Source organism: Mobula hypostoma, chromosome 24 (assembly GCF_963921235.1).
Source record: "Mobula hypostoma chromosome 24, sMobHyp1.1, whole genome shotgun sequence".
NCBI lineage: Eukaryota > Metazoa > Chordata > Chondrichthyes > Myliobatiformes > Myliobatidae > Mobula > Mobula hypostoma.
Genome location: NC_086120.1, coordinates 4,591,656 through 4,610,847, shown reverse-complemented (window position 1 = coordinate 4,610,847; position 19,192 = coordinate 4,591,656). Strand labels below are relative to the sequence as shown.

General features: G+C 43.7%; 1 protein-coding gene across 4 annotated transcripts in view; it reads left to right on the top strand.

The window, feature by feature from the left end:
• The window catches only part of palm1a (paralemmin 1a), a 334,532-nt gene that overhangs the window by 280,165 nt on the left and 35,175 nt on the right, over nucleotides 1-19,192 (top strand). For all 4 annotated transcript variants that reach the window (XM_063032807.1, XM_063032806.1, XM_063032808.1 and 1 more), the window contains exon 5: nucleotides 18,622-18,712. In XM_063032807.1, the coding sequence (XP_062888877.1) occupies nucleotides 18,622-18,712 (91 nt within the window). The remainder of the gene's footprint in view (nucleotides 1-18,621; nucleotides 18,713-19,192) is intronic.

The window sequence follows — 19,192 nt, the reverse complement described above, 5'->3', positions numbered from 1 at the left end:
GTTCTACAGTAGCAGATGCTGGAATTCTGAATTGAAAACTATGAATACTCAGCAGATCAGGCAACATCTGTGGAAAGAGAAAGGGAGTTAATGTTTTAGATTAGGAACGCTTCATCCAAAGTGATTAAGAGATAGAGATAAAGAAAGATAACTTGAAGTTGCAGAGGAATGGATATCCTCCTATTGGCAACGCTAATATGGATAAAGGAGATAATCATAGAATCTCAGCATGAAAATAGGCCCTTCGGGCCACAATGTTGTGCTAAAGAAATTAAACTATCTTTTTCTTACTCTTTGCCAGTTCTGACAAGGGGTCTTCAACCTGAAACATTGGCTCTGTTTCTCTCTCTGCAGATGTTGTCTGATTAGCTCAGTGTTTCCAACGTTTCCTTATTTCATATATCAGTATTTCTCTTCCTCTCTGAGAAGCTCCTGCTGCCCTGTGGCTGATCAACATTCATCAAGCCTTTGAGCCCCAGAGGGCAGCAGGGCTCTATCATTCAATGTTGTACTGATGGTGCAACACTCCCCAGGTCCTGCACAGTAGTTAAGACGCCGAACTTTTCATGCTTCTGCAACAGAGCCATGAACACTAATCGTCGTGTCCCTGAGATGCTCGGCCAAGGAACCACTGCCTCATTGTTTCTGAGATGCTTGCTCCTGCAGACAGCCAAATCCCTCGCTATAAAAACCATTAGAAAATAGAACACAGAAAGAACATAGAAGGAGCCAGTTATCTTAATGGCTCTCTGCAGAATGCCGGAGAACAAGGCTGCACACCTTACTGTCAACCTTGTGTAAGTCCACACTTGCTGAAGTTATGAAACTTTGAGCAAAGTCACCCTTCCTGCATTCACCTGCTCAATTACTTTTTGCAATTACAGAGTATGTTACAGAAGTCATTTAAAATGGAGAGGTTTTACCATCAACCGATGTCTTTAATCTTCTGTATTTTATGAGATTTTATCCTTGTAAGTCCTTGCACTGACATTAATTTTAGTATACGTTCTAACCATAAGAACTGATAGCGACCACTGTCAGCAAACATCAATTCTAGTTTTGATTCCTAAACTAAAAATGTGTTCTTAAAACTCCAAATGAAACAGTGCCCTCTGGAAAATTGGTTTAACTTGTTTCTGAGTGCTACGAAGAACTTCATCCCCTCATTTTTCAATGAGATTCTCATTCTCCCTGGCACTTCTTTCTGATGTACAACTCCAAAATAACATTCACGGAAATACAATGCTGTCAGGCTTTCAATCTCACTTGTTTGAAAAATGTCACTTCTTATTTATTTACAAAACATTCAGATTTTACGAACACCATGTGCTCTGAAGCTGTATTACTGAAAAAGGGCCAACACTCAGACAGAATTTGATGTCCTCACTGAGATCTGTGGCCTCGTACATTCTCTGATATAGTCCCATGTGTGTCCTGGAGCTGCCCAAGCTTTGCTCTTACAATCTGACCCATTCTTGGCTGCTGATCTCTGCCACGGTCAGAATTTGCTTCTCACTGCAGTGTTAGTGATGCCACCCAAGAGAGGAGATTTCATTTATTCTTCCTTCAGCCCACAGGATCAGAAAAATTTGGCATAGAGATGCCTATGCTGGAGGCTTCCCCGTGGTTCAGGCATTCAGGCCCTGCACCACTTGGCCTACTTATTCCAAGCAAGTGCTTCCATCAGTTGACTTCTGCGGTAACATTAATGTAGCCAACAGCAGTGCTTTAATGCAAAGTTCCCTTTGTGGAGCAATTGAGAGCTATTTTCTACCACCTTTTTCATCATTGCATCATCCATTCATTCAGAAGCAATGCTTTCCAGGAGCTGGAAGAGTGCTACCTCATGGGAATTCTACAAAGTCCATTGCTTGTTTAATGAATGTTGTTTGATGTTCAAAGACACCAAGGTGAGACACTGACAACCAAGTTGCTGGTACAACAAGTAATTAGGAAGCTACATTGAATATTGCCTTTTATTATGAGAGAATTTGGCTCCAGGAGTAGAGACGTCTTACTTCATTTGCATAGGGTCTAAGTGAGAACAATGTACAGTTTTGGTCTTCTTCTTCTTTGTCTTAAGCCGATCACCCCTACTGGAGCATAGACTGCTAAATGCAGCTCACCAGAGTCCTCTGTCCTAAGCCAGTCTTTCAGGTTGTCCCCAGGTTCAGTCCATCTTACGTGTTCTAGGTGAAAATAATTCCTCACCCAGTGACGAGGTCTTTGGAGCTTCTGATGATATCTCTATATCTCTGGGTTTTATGGAATGGGGTTACAAGCCCTATAGCCAACCCTCCTCCAGGCTTGGTACCGGCCATGGCAGGGTTATATTTTTAGTCTCCTAACTTTAAAAGGATGTATTGTCATAAGGGAACATTCACTGGACTGGTTCCAGGGGTGGTAGGTTTCCATAGGAAAAGGGATTTAGCAAGAGATCGGATGTGGATTTTGAAGTTGGTTAACTGTTCTTCAATTTGTGCTAGCCATTCATTGATTCAATTTAAAATTGTACATCGTTATCATTTGACGAAGGAGAGACTTTCTAAAATCTTTTCTAATGTTGGTAGTCATTGTGATAGATGTAAAACTGAGATAGCTACACTGACACTTATGTTTTGGTCTTGTTCTATATTGGAACAGTTCTGGAAGTCAGTTTTTCCAACAATTTCTAAAGCACTTAAAATTAATCTACAACCTAATAAATTAACTGTGCTTTTTGGAATAATTCCTCAAAATATTCATGGTATTTCTGTGACTGACCAATATGTGATTGCATTTGTTACATTGATAGCTAGGAGGGCCATTTTGTAGAAGTGGAAAGATACATCAGCTCCCACTTTGTCACAATGGTTCTCTCAAGTGTTGCTATGTCTTAGTCTGGAGAAAATTAGAAGTCGAACCTTTGAATCTTTATTTGATTTTGAGAAAAGATGGGGCTCATTTGCTCGTTATTATCATTTGAGGTAATTGATATAATTTTTCCACGATCTAATTGTAAATTTTTTAGTATATTTTCTTTTCTTGCTGGCGGTTTGATGTTTATTTTTAGAAGCTTTTTATATGACTCATGACTCGGGGGTTGTACACCTAATGGGTTCTTTTTTTTCCTCACTTTTCTGCCTAGTAGGTTTCTTTTGTTATCACAAAAATTTTTTTCAATCTTTATGATGATGTCTTTTTTGAGACATTGTAAGTGTTGTTATTTCAATATACTCATGTTATTTTTTCTGTATAATATAACAATAAAAAGATTTGAAAAGAAAAGAAAGAGATTTAGCAGACCAGGTCTATATTCCCCAGAGTTTAGAGGAATTAGAGGGGTTTTATTGAAGCATAAAATTTATACAGAGCTGTACTGGCTGGATGCAGGAGGAGGTTCCTCTGGTCAAGGAGTCTTGAACCAGATATCACCATCTTGGAATGATGAGCTGGTCATTTGGGACTGAGATCAACAAAGCCTGAGAAGAAGGTGAACCTTTATAGTGCTCTACTTCTGTGGAAATTCAGTCACTGATTGCATCTACAAGTGAGAGGGATAGATTTCTGGATATTACAGGAATAAAGGGAAATGTGGAGTATGTAGGAAAATGGTGCTATGTTGAAGATCAACCACGGCCTCGATGACTGGTGGATTGGATCAGGGCTGTGGATGGCCCAGTGCTGATCTGTTCCACAGTGGTTAAGTCCTTTTAAAATCTGACTGCAAAGATAGTATCTGCCATGGCTGTAAGAGTGTACTATAGCGCACCCACAGAAATACAAGAGGTGCTGGAATACAAAGAGCCTACAGATGCTGAGTATCTGGATCAACGCACGCAAACTGCTGGTGTAATTCAGCAGCTCGGGCAGCATCTGTGGAGGGAAATGAACTTTCAACAGTTCGAGCCGAAGCTCATCAGTCTTGATGAAATGTTTCAGCCAAGAATGTTGACAGTTCACTTCCGTCCATGGATCCTGACTGATCCGCTGGGTTCCTCTAACTTTTTGTGTGTTAGAATCTCGGAGCTGTACAGCACGTCCACAAACCCACCACCCTCTGTGTGAATATGTTGCCTGGCAGATTTCTTTTAAATCCTTCCCCTCTCACCTTAAATCTGCGCCCCCTAATTTTAGACTCCTCAATCATGAGAAAATTACTTCAAACCTGCTCAGACACAGTTAGAAGGAAGGAAAATCTGCCTCTTCCTCTTGAAGCAAAACCCCTCAGGAGTCTGATCCAGATGTTTAAGAAACAGGCTGATATCTGCGCTCCAAAGCAACATGGCTAGAACACTATATATTTGCTACAATCATTTCAGGACTCTTATTCTCCTACATTCCTCGATCAAGACTCTCCTGCCAAAAGAAATAAATTCTAGCCGCCTATCTTATCTATGTCCCTCAAAAATTTATAAAGCTCTACAAGGTCACCACGCAGCCTCCCACGTGACAGTGAGAATAAGCTCAGCCTATCTAATCTCGCTTTATAATGACAGCCCCCATTCCAGGCAGCATCCTCGTGACTCTCTTCCACACTCAGCACATCCTTTCTGTAGTGTGGCAATCAGATCTGTACACAGTCCCCCAACTGCAGCTGAACAATGGTTTGTGCAGCTGCCACATGACGTCCCAAACAGCAGTGATTTCACTGCACGGTGCTGAGGAGAGGCCTGCTCTTTCCCCTCGTAGGTCACTTTCCCCAGATGCTGCACCCATGTAAATTTCCCCAGCTGGCCACAACCGAGGTGATACTAACATTCAGTTAGTGTGACCACAAAACCATAAGCCCATAAGAGATAGGAGCAAAATTAGGCCATTCAGCCCATCAAGTCTGCTCCTCCGCTTCATCATGGCTGATCCATTTGGCCTCTCAACCCCATTCTCTTGCCTTTTCCTGTAACCTTTCACACTCTGACTAATCAAGAACCTATCAACCTCTGCCTTAAACGCACGCAGTGACTAGCCTCCATAGCCACCTGTGGCAACAAGCTCCACAGATTCACTACCCTCTAGCTAAAGAAATTCATCCTCACCTCCGTTGTAAATGGACATCCCTCTATTCTGAGGCTGTTCCCTCAGGTCCTAGACTCCCCCACTATAGGAAATAGATTCTCTGCATCCATTCAATCGAGGCCTTTCAACACACCCCCTCATTCCTCCAAATTCCAGTGAGCACAGGCCACGAGCCATCAAATGATCCTCATTTGATAACCCTTACATTCCTGGGATCATTCTCGTGACCCTTGTCTGAACCCTCTCCAATGTCAGCATGTCCTTTCTTAGATAAGGGGCACAAAACTGCTCATAATACTCCAAATGAGGCCTCACCAGTGCCTTATAAAGCCTCAGCTTTACAGTACTATGCAAATGTCTTGGGTACATTATATATATATCTAGAATGCGTAAGACTTTTGCATAGTACTCTGATTGTCAACGTGGAGTAGAGAGCAAGTTTGTACGTCTGGCAGGACCAAAGCATGTTGGGAGCACCAGGGCAATGGTGTGGGACAGGTGGCAGACTGCCAGAGGTGAGGGTTGGTGCGGGTACAGATACGCTCAGCCTCGAGACCCCAGGCAAAGTCATTTCATTCCAAACAATTGGTTTATTGATTATTACAGAATGTCTCTCTGTGCTTCAATCTCCCTCCCCTCTTTCTTCCCCTTTTCCCAACCATGAATCCCCTCTCCCTGCCCCCATATCAGAATCAGGTTTTTATCTTTCACATATGTCATGAAATTTGTTTCTTTGCTGCAGTACAGTGGAATACGTAAAATTACTAGAGTGCCGTTCAAAAGTCTTAGTCTTTGAGCAAAGACTTCTGTACAATATTGTACATTCTTGCTTTTATTTTCTAGTAATCCTGAAAGGAATGCAAACATTGCATTTGCCTTCTTCTCCACCAACTCAACTTGCAAGCTAACCTTTAGAGAATCCTGCACAAGGATTCCCAGGTCCCTTCACACCTCAGATTTTTGAAATTTCTGCCTGTTTAGAAAGTAGTCCACACTTTTGTTCCTTCTACAAAAGTACATAACCATGCACTTCCTGACACTAAGTCGGCCCGAAATGTCGACTGTACCTCTTCCTAGAGATGCTGCCTGGCCTGCTGCGTTCACCAGCAACTTTGATGTGTGTTGACTGTATTCCAACTGCCATTTCTTTGTCCATTTTCCTAATCTGTTTAAGTCCTTCTGCAGACTCCCTGCTTCCTCAAAACTACCTACCCCTCCACCTGTTTTCATATTATCACATACATGGCCACAAGGCCATCAATTCTACCATCTAAAGTATTGACATTTAACATAAAGAGAAGTGGTCCCGACACTGACCCCTGCAGGACACCACTAGTCACTGGCTGCCAACCAGAAACGGCTCTCGTTATTCCCGCTCTTTGCCTCCTGCCAATCAACCAATCTTCTGTCCACGCTAGTATCTTTCCTGTAATACCAGAGGCTCTTATCTTGTTAGGCAGTCTCATGTGCAGCACCTTGTCAATGGACTTCTGAAAATCCAAGTACACAACATCCACCAATTCTCCTTAGTCTATCCTGCTTATTATTTCTTCAAAAGATTCCAACAGATTTGTCAGGTGAGATTTTCCCTTAAGGAAACCATGCTGATCTTGGCCTATTTTGTCCTGTCCCTCCAACTACCCTGAGACTTCATCCATAACAATCGATCCTAACGGCTTTCCAACTGCTGAGGTCAGGCTAACTGGCCTACAATTTCCTCTCTTCTGCCTCTCTCCCTTATTGCAATTTTCCAGTGATCTGGAACCATGCCAGAATCTATTGATTCTTGAAAGATCATTATTAATGCCTCCCCAATCTCCCCAGCCACCTCTTTCAGCACCCTGAGATGCAGTCCATCTGGTCCAGGTGACTTATCCACCTTCAGACCTTTCAGCTTCTCAAGCACCTTCTCCCTAGTAATAGCAATTGAACTTTCTTCTGCCCCGACACTCTCGAACTTTGGACATACTGTTAGTATCTTCAACAGTTAAGACGATGTAAAATACATGTTTAGATTGCCCACCATTTCCTTGCCCCTCCCCCCCATTACTACCTCTCCAGCATCATTTTGTTTTTCCCTGTGGTCTGGTATCTATTCTCATCTCTCTTTTATTCTTTATCTGAAGAATCTGTTGGTATCCTCTTTGATATTATTTGCTAGCTTACCTTCACATTTTATCTTCTCCCTCCTTATGTTTTTTTTTAAGTTGCCTTCTGTTGGTGTTTAAAAGCTTCCCAATCCTCTAACTTCCCACTAATTTTTGCTCTGTTATGTCCCCTCTCTTTATTTTTTATGTTGGCTTTGACTTCTCTTGTCAGCCATGGTTTGTGTTATCCTGTCTTTAGAATACCTCTTGTTCTTTGGGATGTACCTATCCTGCGCCTTCCGAATTTCTCCCAGAGGTACCAGCCGTGACTGTTCTGCCGTCAACCCTGCTAGTATTTCCTTCTAATCAACTTTGGTCAGTGCCTCTCTCATGCCTCTATAATTCCCTTTACTCCACTGTATTACTGATAAATCTGACTTTAGCTTCTCCCTGATGGTGAATTCAATCATATGATGATCACTGTCTCCTTTACCTTAAGCTCCCTAATCAAATCCAGTTCATTACACAACACCAATCCAGAATCGGCTTTCCACTAGTGGGCTCGACCGCAAGCTGCTCTAAAAAGCCATTTTGTGAACATTGTACAAATTATCTCTCTTGGGATCCAGCATCAACCTGATATTCCCAATCTAGCTGTATATAGAAATCCTCCATGACTATTGTAACATTGCCCTTTTCCCATCCATTATTAAGGACGCCCATCACCCAGGGCATGCTATCTTCTCAGTGTTACCATTAGGAAGGAGGTACAGAAGCCTGAAGGCACACACTCAGTGATTCAGGAACAAATTCTTCCCCTCTGCCATACAATTTTTAAATGGACGTTGAACCCATGAACACTGCCTCACTTTTTAAAATATATATTACTTCTGTTTTTGCACTATTTTCCTTTTATTCAATATGCATAATTGATTTACTTATTTGTTTTTTACTTTCTGTATTATTTATATTATCATGTATTGCATTGTACTGCTGCTGCTAAATTGACGAATTTCACGACGCATGCTGGTGATAATCAACCTGATTCTGATTATCCGCCGGTCCTTTCTCACTGCACAATACATCTACGGGTATACCAACTAGATTCAGTGTGAATCAGCTGCCTGTTTTGTACCCTGACAGCTTCTTTATTTAAGCCAACCAGATCTGATTACTCAGGGGGGTTTGTCTGATTGTACAAAGGAGTCTCCCAGACATCCTTCCATCCTCTGTAAACCTCAGGTCATCCCTAACCTTGTTTGTTGTCTGTACTCAGGGACCACATCAGAAACTCCCTCTGTGTCTCCTCCTCCCCTTCCCCTGCAGCGTCCAACCCTGGGAGAGAGATTTAAAGGGGTTCTGAGAAGCAGGATTATCGCACAGAGGGTGGTGGGCATAAGGAATGAGCTGCCAGAGGCACTGTTAGAGACTGGAACAGGATGCAATCACAGTATTTGAAAAACATTTAGACAGGCACATGACAGGAAAAGTTAAGAGGGTTATGGTTCGAACACAAGCAAATGGGATTAACGTAGATAAGCACCTTGGTCAGCATGGATGAGATGGGCTGAATGGCCTGTTGCTGTACCGTATAATTATGTGACTGTGTGCAAATGTATCTGTGAATGAGCTGAAGGTCTGCTAGGTGAATGGAAATGTGAGTGGGTTTGTGAAGTGTGTGAGATGGCTCACAATGTTTGTGAATGATCTGGTCACTGAATGTGATTGAATCACAGGCACCACTCCATTCACACACCCTGTCAGCATTCCACTCACACTCCCAGTCATCAGTTCTCTCACACACCCAGGACGTGAATGGGCTGAGCAATTGCTGCAGAATGAGACTCTCTCTCTCGTTCAATGATTAGGTTATTTAAGGCAAGAATCATTTGAAAAGCAGACTGTGTCCGTATTGGCTCTTACTCCAAGGGCACACAAAATTGAAGAAGTTACTGTATGTCATCTGACTACATTACAATGCCAAGGCCCTATGTTTATCCTTAAGTCATTGTAGCATTGAGTCTGAGGCAGTCTAAGTGATCTGTCAGTAAGATAGGCCACTTTCAGTGTGATTTATGCTGCAGAGCAGGAGAAGCAATTATCTGTGGCAGTTACAAGGCCCAGACAGAAACGAGGCTAAAATCTACTCAATTACTGGCAGCACTGTTACAAGTTCCAGTTGTTTTTAGGCAAGAAATAGTCTTTAGTATTTGAGTCAGGCCTATTGGTCTGAACCTCCTCAGTCTCTGTATTACGGATTAAGACAAACTGAAACGTCTCCCCAGCCTATGCTGCTGACAGATATGTGAGGTCCTACCCTGGGGAGACCCCATCATGGTGTGTTTAATTATTAACACTCGTTCATCCCACAGTCCTGCTGCATTTGTGGGCAATCCAGTTCCAGCGAATGCAGGACTGAATGAGTCGGTGTACGTCCTGAGGCAGGGGGATCTAAGGCTGTCTGCACCGCTGCCTCCTGGTGAGGGGCATGGCAGCGTTCCTGATTCTGGCCTGCTCAACGTAACAAGAGTAAGACATGGCTGGCAGTTATCTTGACCCTTCACTGTCCCCAAGCCTTTACAACTCCGGATGTGCAGTCAGTGTTCTAACGAAGAAAGCTGTGTAGCTAAGTCATCCACCTCAACACACACAAAATCCTGGAAGACCTCAGCATGTCAGACAGTATCCATGGAGAGAAATAGTCAGTCAATGTTTCGGGCCAAGACGCTTCATCTGGGCTGTAAAGGAAGAGGGCGGAAGTCGGATTGACGAGGTGGGGTTGGGGGCGAGGTGGAGGAGTACAAGCTGGCAGGTGATAGGTGAGGGGGCATATGGTGGGTGGGGGGGTGTTGCTGTGAGAGACTCTAGGTAATAGGTGGAAGGCGTAAAGGGCTGAAGGAGAACAAACCAGATAGGAGAGGACAATGGACCATGGAAGAAAGGGAAGAAGGTGGGGAACCAGGGGGAGGTGATGAGCAGGTCAAGAGGGGAAGTGAAAGGGTGAGACGGGTGTTTTCCGTGATCTGCTGAGTTCCTCCAGCATACTGTGTGTTGCTCAAGATTTCCAGCATCTGACGCTGATGCCCATTAGCATTCCGTTGGTTGATATCAGCTGAACTCTCCAGCATCCTCTCTCACTCTTTGTCAAAATAGTGCATTGAAAGAGGCGCAGACTCGTGGATGAACCGTTACCATAATTGAAACAATGATCTGGTGTGTTGTAAAAAATCTTAATCAATGTCACCAGTGTCAAATGAGGGAGCAGGAACTGGCACATTTTGTGCTGCGTAATCAGAGTGCTGGGTGTTGGGGTACAAACACGTCTCTACCAAAGGAGGTAAGCCTAACCCTAAGACGCACATTCTCTCTGCTAGCCTGTTTAGCCCACCCACCGCCACCCCGATCAGGGCCTCGTGAAGCCATGGGAGCAGGTGGTGGGTGGTCGTATGAGCAGCTGGTGCAGATCACAAGTCCTGGTTATGCGACCACTGACGCCGGGCAGACAATCTCTGAAGAGTATTGATAATGGCTGGGGTCACCCGTCTTGTAAAGACACTGCCCAGAAGAAGGCAATGCCAAACCACTTCTCTAGAAAAATTTGCCAAGAACAATCATGATGATGGAAAGACCATGATCACCCACATCATATGACGCGGCACAAAATGAACGAATAAATGCATCTGAGTGTACAATAACGAAGCGTACCGAGGTAACAACAGGATGTCCAGTGTCAATCTACTCAGGCAAAGATCTCACAGCAAACTCATTCTTCTTCTGAGTACAACAGATACCAAAAATGGAAAGTAAATCCCCTCACCTTACTAATGAGGACGCAAAAGAGGCTGCAGCTGCTGGTATCTGGAGCAAAAAACAAACTGCTGGTGGAACTCGGCAGGCCAGGCAACATTTGTGGAGGGAAATAGAGAATGAGGTCCGAGGAAGATGACCTTAACCTTCGAATCGCAGCTTCTCGGGGGTGAAACCAGAACCAATTTGTTGATTGTGTGTACCTGCAAACCTGGGGCTGTTTCTGCCAAGGGACGCAAGTGGGGTTCTCTGAGGAGGTTTAGAACTCATCTCTGCACCTCCAGGGATACGGAGCAGAGGAGGATGCAGGGTTTCAGATCAGCAAATGATCCAACTTTGTTCCTGGTTCAGAGATCTCTTTCACCATTCCATCTTTTGCCAGATTTGAAGGACTGATGCATTCTACCCCATTCCTTACACTCCAAACCTACTCAAATTATGGACCTCAACAGGAGGTGAATTATGTCTGCATTAACACAGTCAAGTTGTACTGCTTTGAGGAATGAAATTAGGCACTGATTTTTGCATTTTTCATGATAAATTGGCCAAGTTTTCAGGAGGAACCTTGAATGCGCAATAAATTCTGGCCTATTCATTCAGCTACTCCCCTTATCAGGGTCAACAGCAGTTAACGTGCAAGCACCCTGGAATGTGGAATTGCAAGGAGAAAGCTTGCTGTTTCCATAGCAATCCTGAGGCCCTGTCATTGTGCAAGTGTTTCATAACAGCACTTAAACTGATTGTAAATGTTCGAACAGCCATGTGGAAGCAGTTCAGGCAAGAGCCTGTGGACATAATGAAAGAGAGAACTGTGGGGGCAAAGCTGTAGGAGAGAGAGTGAAAGGCATCGAAACCACCAATTGCCTCCATACGGGGCAGCACATTGAAGGTTGCTGTGTTAGTTTCTTGTCAGAAAATGTTGCAAAGAGCTTTGATTCCTTACTATTCCTGATTATCTCAAAAGCTGATAGTGCAGTTCCCTATATTTTTTTAAGCAGCCCTATAAATCAATCCCAGTTCAAGCCTGCTCCACCATTCAACAGATGACTGATCCTCAAAATCAGGACCAAATTCCTGTCTCTCCCACATACACTTGAAGCATTTGTCTAGAAATCCATCCATCTCTTTGGTGCCTACATCCCCCAGAGGTGGGTGAGGCTGTGGAATGGCAGTGGATTCCACAGCCTTTCCAGACCCTGAGTAGAAGAATGTTCTCCTCATCTCTCACTCATCAATTTCTCATTGAGTAACTCTTTGTTCTTGATTCACCCCGCCCTACCAGAGAAACACCCAGTCACATCCAGTCTCCCTAGCTCAGTCAGAATTTGATGTCTTTCATTTAGATCCCTTTCTCACTCTTTTAAGTTCTAGTCAAAGCCAAAAGTCAAAATTGTGTTTATTGTCTTACGTAAAGGTGCATACAGGTAAAATGGAGAACTTAAGCACAAGAGATTCTGCAGAATGGTGGGGAACTTGGCCGGTCAGGTAACATCTCTGAAAAGGAATAAAACAGCCTGATTAAAGATCTCGGGCGGAAACACTGACTGTTTACTCTTTCCCATAGATGCCTCCTGCTGAGTTCCTCCAGCATTTTGTGTGTGTGGCAATGAAAACCTTAATTGCAACAGCATCATAGACACATAGGAACAGATACACAATATTCACAAAAGAAAGACATAAATTAAGCAAAGTTATACAAGAAAGGACAGAATTAGAACCAAAAACAAGTCCATTGTAGTGCAAAGTGGTCAAGTGATGCTAAACTGCGGTAGTGATTGGGTTTTTGATGGTTGATTCAAGAACCGAGTGGTTGAAGGGAAATGGCTGCTCTTGAACCTTCACACTTTTGTACCTCCAGCCTCATGGTAGCTGTGAGAAGATGGCATGGCCCAGATGGTGGGGACCTTTGATGATGATGCTTTCTTAAGGCACAGCCTCCTGTAGATAACAGTGAATACAAACCCGGTTGACTTAATTTCTTCTCAGATGGCAGCTCTGCCATCTCAAGAATTAGTCTGGTGAACCTTGGCTGCCCTCTCTCTACAATTAACCCTAGCTTACTTTATGGTATCAGTGAAGGAGAGCAAAACTACACATACTACTCCAGGCGTGGCTCAGTATAACTGTAACAAGATGTCCCTGGTCCGGCACACATATTCTCTATTCATGAAGACCAACATACTCCGCCTGGTGTTTTCAGTGGATATTGTGACAGGACACCCAAATTTCCTTATACATCAACACTTCCCAATGCAACATAAATAATACAGTGTTATCTTTGCATCTACTGAAGCGGGTTACTTTATCTTTCTGCATTTCATTATGTTACTGCCATGAAGATGCCCGACGCAGGCCTCTCATGGTCCGAGTCGACGTTCCCCTTCCCTCCCCATGTAGTTACCTACCTGCTCAATCTAACTCAATCGTAGAGACACAGTTAGAGATAGATACAACACGGAATCCATCTAGTACCCAGTTTTTGACTAATCTTGCCCTAACTTATTTTATTCTCCCCTCGATCCCATTAACTCTGTCCCCACAGACACGCTAGGGGAAAATTACAGAGGCCAATTAAACCTTTGGGCTGTGAGAAGAAACTGGAGCACTCAGAGAATACCTACTGGGCCACAGGGAAAACATGCAGACTCGACACAGACAGCACCTGGGGTCAGGATTGAAGTAATTGTGAGGCAGTGGCTCTACTGGCTGCACCAGTGCCCCACCCACAAGGTCCTTAGAAGTTTTCCCGGTTGTGACTGAGGTCCAGCACTTCCAGAGTAACCATACTTTTATCTTGTAATACTGGGTTGGGAAGCTCTTAAAGTCACTTCCACCCTTGACAGTGACCCTGAGGGGTACCCTCTCAACACACACCAAAACACCCCTTAGACTTCAAACCTCTGGTCTCAAATCACATCCTCTTAGTCTCAGGTCCTGTACCTCGAAGCACAGACCCCAACGTTCTATTCTCAGACCATCTACTATCGAATTTGGAACCCAGCCCACCAATTTCAGGTTCAGAATCTTTGATCTCACCCTGGACCTGACCTTTTAATCTCCATCTCTGATCCTCTCTTCATGGATTGTGAGGTCCCAAGCCTCTCATTTTGGCCTCAAGTGTCTACTCTCAGAACCCAATTCACTTTCTCCCAGTCCCCACACTCTAATCTCAAGTCCCAACCCTCTGACTCCAGGCCCTGTTGCTCTGATCTTAGGTCCCAATCATCCTGTATCAGGGTCCTCATCTTCAAATCCATGGCCCTGGTCCTCTGATCTCAGATCCTGACCTTTCATCTCAACCCTGCCCTTCCAATCCCAAGATCTGACTTCCAATCTTTAACCTGGCCAGAAAATCTCAGACCCTAGCTCTCTTATATTCTTTTTATTTTTTTTAATACAAATAAAAAACCGAAAAGAAACAACACATCTACAAAAACTACGACCTTAACAAAATCTAATTAAATATTGAGCAGCAAAAGGGAGAAAAATATACAGGCAAAAGTAAACATACACAGCAGAGGTGCACCACACCAAAAAACCTCAGTCCTCACCCCGTAAGAAAGTCCAATACAGGGCCCCATATCCTTTCAAAGATGTCCCCTCTGTCCTCATTACATAGTCTCAGTCTCTCCAAATGTAAAGTATTTGCCAGTTCTCTCTGCCACAGATTGCACATAGGCACAGAGTCCATTTTACACATTTGTAGGATTAACTTCTTAGCAGTCACCATGCCAAACAATACAGCCATTTTTTCATACTTATTGGCTGAAGATAGTGAGCTTGCTGCTCCAAGGATGGCTATGAGCGGGTCTCGTTCCCACCACTTCCCAAAAGCCTCAGAGAAACAGTGAAAAATACTTTTCCAGCATGCATAAAGCTTACAACATGACCAGAATGAATGTGACAAGTTACTGTTCATAGATTTACATCTATTACAAACTGGTGAAACATCAGGGTAGAAACTGTGCAACTTTTCTTTGGAATAATGAAGTCTATGTATTGTTTTAAACTGTATAAGTCTGTGTCTGACATTGACCGAACAATCATGTCTACTCTTTAAACACTCATCCCAGACCTCCTCTGTCAGTTCTATACCCAATTCATCCAACCATGCCTGTTTAAAACCTGCAGTATTCACCCGAGCTCCATTATGTAGGAAAAAAATAGGATACCGCACTACGAGTAACAGGATCAAATTTATTTATTGCCTCCAGGGACTCATGTTTGTCTAAAGCTTCGAAGTTAGGTATATATTTTCTAAAATAATCTCGAATTTGTAAGTATCTAAAAAAACTAGATGCAGGGATATCGTAAACTGCTTGTAACTGTGCAAATGAGGCAAAGCTTCCATTAATATATAGGTCACCTACGCTACAGATGCCTCTCTGTTTCCAGGTAGGAAAAACAGTATCATTCAGGCCAGGCAAAAAGGAATGATTGTCACAAATCGGAGTGTTAATATAAGTTTTTGGGGCCTTAATGTGTAGTTGAATCTGCTTCTAAATTCTTATAGTGCTGCCAACCACGAAGCTGTTACTAAAATGTGACTTATTAACTGCATTAGGGACAGCTGGTAAGGAAGTCTTCTTACAAAGCTAGCTCTCTTATGCCTGAGCCTCTGTTCCCAGATCCCACCCTCTAAAATCAGGCCCAGCCCCTCCTGATCTCAGATCACAACCATCTAATCTCAGGCTTTGAATCATTAATCTCATGTTAATCATAATCTCAGACCTCTGATTTTGGACCCAACCCTCAAACTTTAGGCCCCAAGCTTCTGATCTCAGTGCCTCATCTTCCAGTCTCAGGCTCCGACACTTTCCCGTGAATCTGATCATCGACTAGACTATCTCCAGGCCTAAGTATATTCTGTCCTATTTACTCCTCGTCAGTGTGAATCCTGTGAGAGACTGTCACTGCCACTGCCAAGCCGAGGTGGGTGTGGCTCAGATCAATCGCTCCAAAGTCTCGTGCTGTTGGAAGTTCCAATAAGTTTCAATCAGTTATTCTGCCTTTGTCTCTCACAGCTCCTGTGTTCACCTCGTTCCCTCCCTGTTGGTGATCCCTCTCACTCCCCACTCCCCCCACCCTAGATGTGAGGGGGGATCCCTCACATCTCCCCCAGACGTATCCTTTGTCATTCACCAGCTTCAGCACCTTCTTTCAGCTAACCTTTAGAGTACTCCCAGTCTTCACCCTTCTATCAACCTTTTCTTTTGCTCTCTCCAATCTTTCCCTCTTTCTCCACAGTGTATTTGCTCTCTATCTGCTTTTCCCAGCCATCAAGCAACTCTCCACAGACAATGTCTGATGTGATCTTCCCATTATTTACTCTTTTTATTTTATCTGAAATCTGAGCGGAATCACGAGATGGGAATTAACATCCCGGTGGAATTGTTCTCAACAATTGCCTGAATAATGTGGCTCCTCTGACATCAGCCAAATTCTTCCCCAACAATTGCTTTGTGCTGCAGGAAGTACATTTTTAATGGTACAACGTCCCCCACTGTTTAGCAGCAAATGAGGATTTGCTCAGGCATGTCAACATTAACCAGCTTTCAGTTGAGATTACAGTGTGCTGTATTGCCAGCAGCTGCCATATCAGTGTGACTTATCTCTTTCCACTGTAGAATGTTATGTGCTCTAAGTTACTACCCATTGAACCTTTCTGCTGACTTAAGAATTATGTATAATGAAGAAACATCAAGCAGTTTGCTAAGTTATACATCACCGTGCCTCCTTTGGCTGTAGTCTGGCTGTTGAAAGGTTGCTCAGTTTGTTCTAAGTCCATGCCTGGGGAAGCTCTCGCCTGGAGGGGCAAAGTTCACACATCAGACAGCATCGCTCACGGACAGTCCAGGATGTCTGATAGTGAGGCATGGGTGAAAGTGGAAGGCAAGAATATGCCCTGGTGACATGGGGTCACCAGTCTGCTGAGCCAGGGTGGGCAGTGCTGTGATGGTCTGCTGGGACTCAGACCCTCCTGAACCTTTGGCTGCCTGTGGTCTACTTCCCTTGTACTCCAAACATGGAAGCTTATGAGGTGTGAGTCTGTTCCTTCAAGATTCAAGATTCAGATTTATTTATGGAAGCATCATTGAAATATGACAAATGCACACATTCTGGTGCTAAAACAGCATGCCCACTATGCTCGGCGTAACAAAAACAAAATATAAGCAACAAAACAACAGGCCCCATTCCTCCCTCTGTCCCACCTACGTACATACACAGTCCTCTAACCCCAGGACAGGACATCTTCGGCCTCCAACCTCAGACATCCCACCCTGCAAAAACTCATTTCGGGGAGATAGCACCATCAATTTGCGGGAGACTTCCGGGACAGGTGGGATGTCTGCAATAGAGTAGCTCCTTAGCAGCCAGTCAGCTAGTTTAAATAACGTTCGCTCTGCTAATGAACGAATGACACCTGTTAAACTCACCTCAACATGTCTTTCACAGTCTTAACCCACCATGGGCAATAGAAAAGTCACTGTTGCAAACAGTGCAGCGAGCAATACTCTCATTATTTTTGACCCCTGTTACGCAGGGGTACACTTTAGTATAGTCTGGGGTGACGTACGATTTATATTTTCTTTTTTTGGAACACTCTCCCATAGCGAGCTCTCGCTCGTTCGCTCTCTCCCTCTCTCTCGTGGTCTCTCTCTCTCTCTCTGTCTCTCACTCGCGCGCTCTCTCGCTGTCTCTCACTCTCGCTTGCTTTCTCTCTCGCTCACTTGCTCTCGTACTCTCTCTCGTGGTCGTTCTCGTGCTTTCTCTCTCTCTCTCTCTCGCTCTCTCTCTCTCTCTCGCTTGCTTGCTCTCACTCTCTCTCGTGGTCGCTCTTCGCACTTTCTCTTTTGCTTTCTCTCTCGCGCTCTGTCGCTCGCTCGCTCTCAAAAAAACTGATTTCCGTGACATTGTATATAATTTGCAGGCATCAGGGAGCCACTATTAATTTGCGGGAGACTCCCGGAACTTCCGGGAGAGGTGGGATATCTGCAACCTCCAGTAGACTCGAGGAATTGCACACACTGGCCCTCAACTTCACCAGCTGAATCACATAGATCTGCAGAGACACACACAGGCTCCTGTCATTGGGCCCCAGATCTAGGCTTCTGATCACCTTCAAGCTTCTGTCTGGACCTCCTCTGAATATTGTCTCCATTGTCCAGACATTCTTGTTCCCAGAGCAGGCAACTGCCACCAGCTCATGTGGGGAATGGGGAGAGGGGGTAATTAATCACCAAGACTAAGAAAGCCATACCATTCTTCTCCAGTTCAGATTGCCTCAGGGAGTTTCACAACATCAGAGATGTGGCTGTGTGGTCACTGTTTCTCAACAAAGCACACAGTAAATTCCAGCAAGATTACCAAGAGAATGTTTCATTGCTGAGGAGTAAACAAGGCCATGTTGTGATCAAGAATAACTCCAATGTTACAATATTTCTCCTTTCTTGGGAAACTTACGTGTAGTGAGATGTTAGATTATTGCCCGTTGATTTGAAAATGGAGAGGAAAAGAAAATTGCAGTTAGCTGGAGTTGAGCCAGATATGAAGGATGTAATGGTGTTATAAGATGACCCTATTAGTCAGGACAGTTGTCTTTCCATTCCCAATTCAACAGGCCGGCTGCGAAAAATAACCCTGTTATTTGACTGGCACTTAATAGCTTTGCTTCCAGGATATTGATGCATATTCATCTCTCTGTTATTGAATGTAGTCTCATCTGTTCCAGGCTTGAAAAGGAGCTCGAATCACTGGAAAATGGAGACATTACTATCTGTAAAGAAAATAGCATTGACGAGAAGGAGAAGGAGAAGGAGAAGGTATGTGCAGTGCTGAAGACCCTGCAGGGAGAGGGTGCCTGCACTGTTGTATATGCTTGCTGACTTTACTATACGTCAAAGATCAATGATCACAGTACTTCGAAAGAACTCTGCTCAATGAGGTCAAAGATTGGGCCGGAGAGTCACACAAATCACATTAAATAGCACGTGCCTGGATTTTCTTATTGACTCTATGTTTTCTTACCCATTGATTTATGACTGACCTGCAGATATTGTGTCTGCCTCTGATATGTGAATATCTTAGGTTAACAACAACCTATCAATTACAGATTTAAAATTATTAACTCTGTTTTGTCAGAATCAGAACCGTTTAATAATTCGGCATTTGTCATGAAATTTGTTGTTTGCGGCAGCAGCAAATTGCAATACATGATAATAAAAACTATAAATCACAATATGAAATATATATATAAAATTAAATAAATAATGTGAAAAGAGAGGGAAAAAAGAAAAATATAT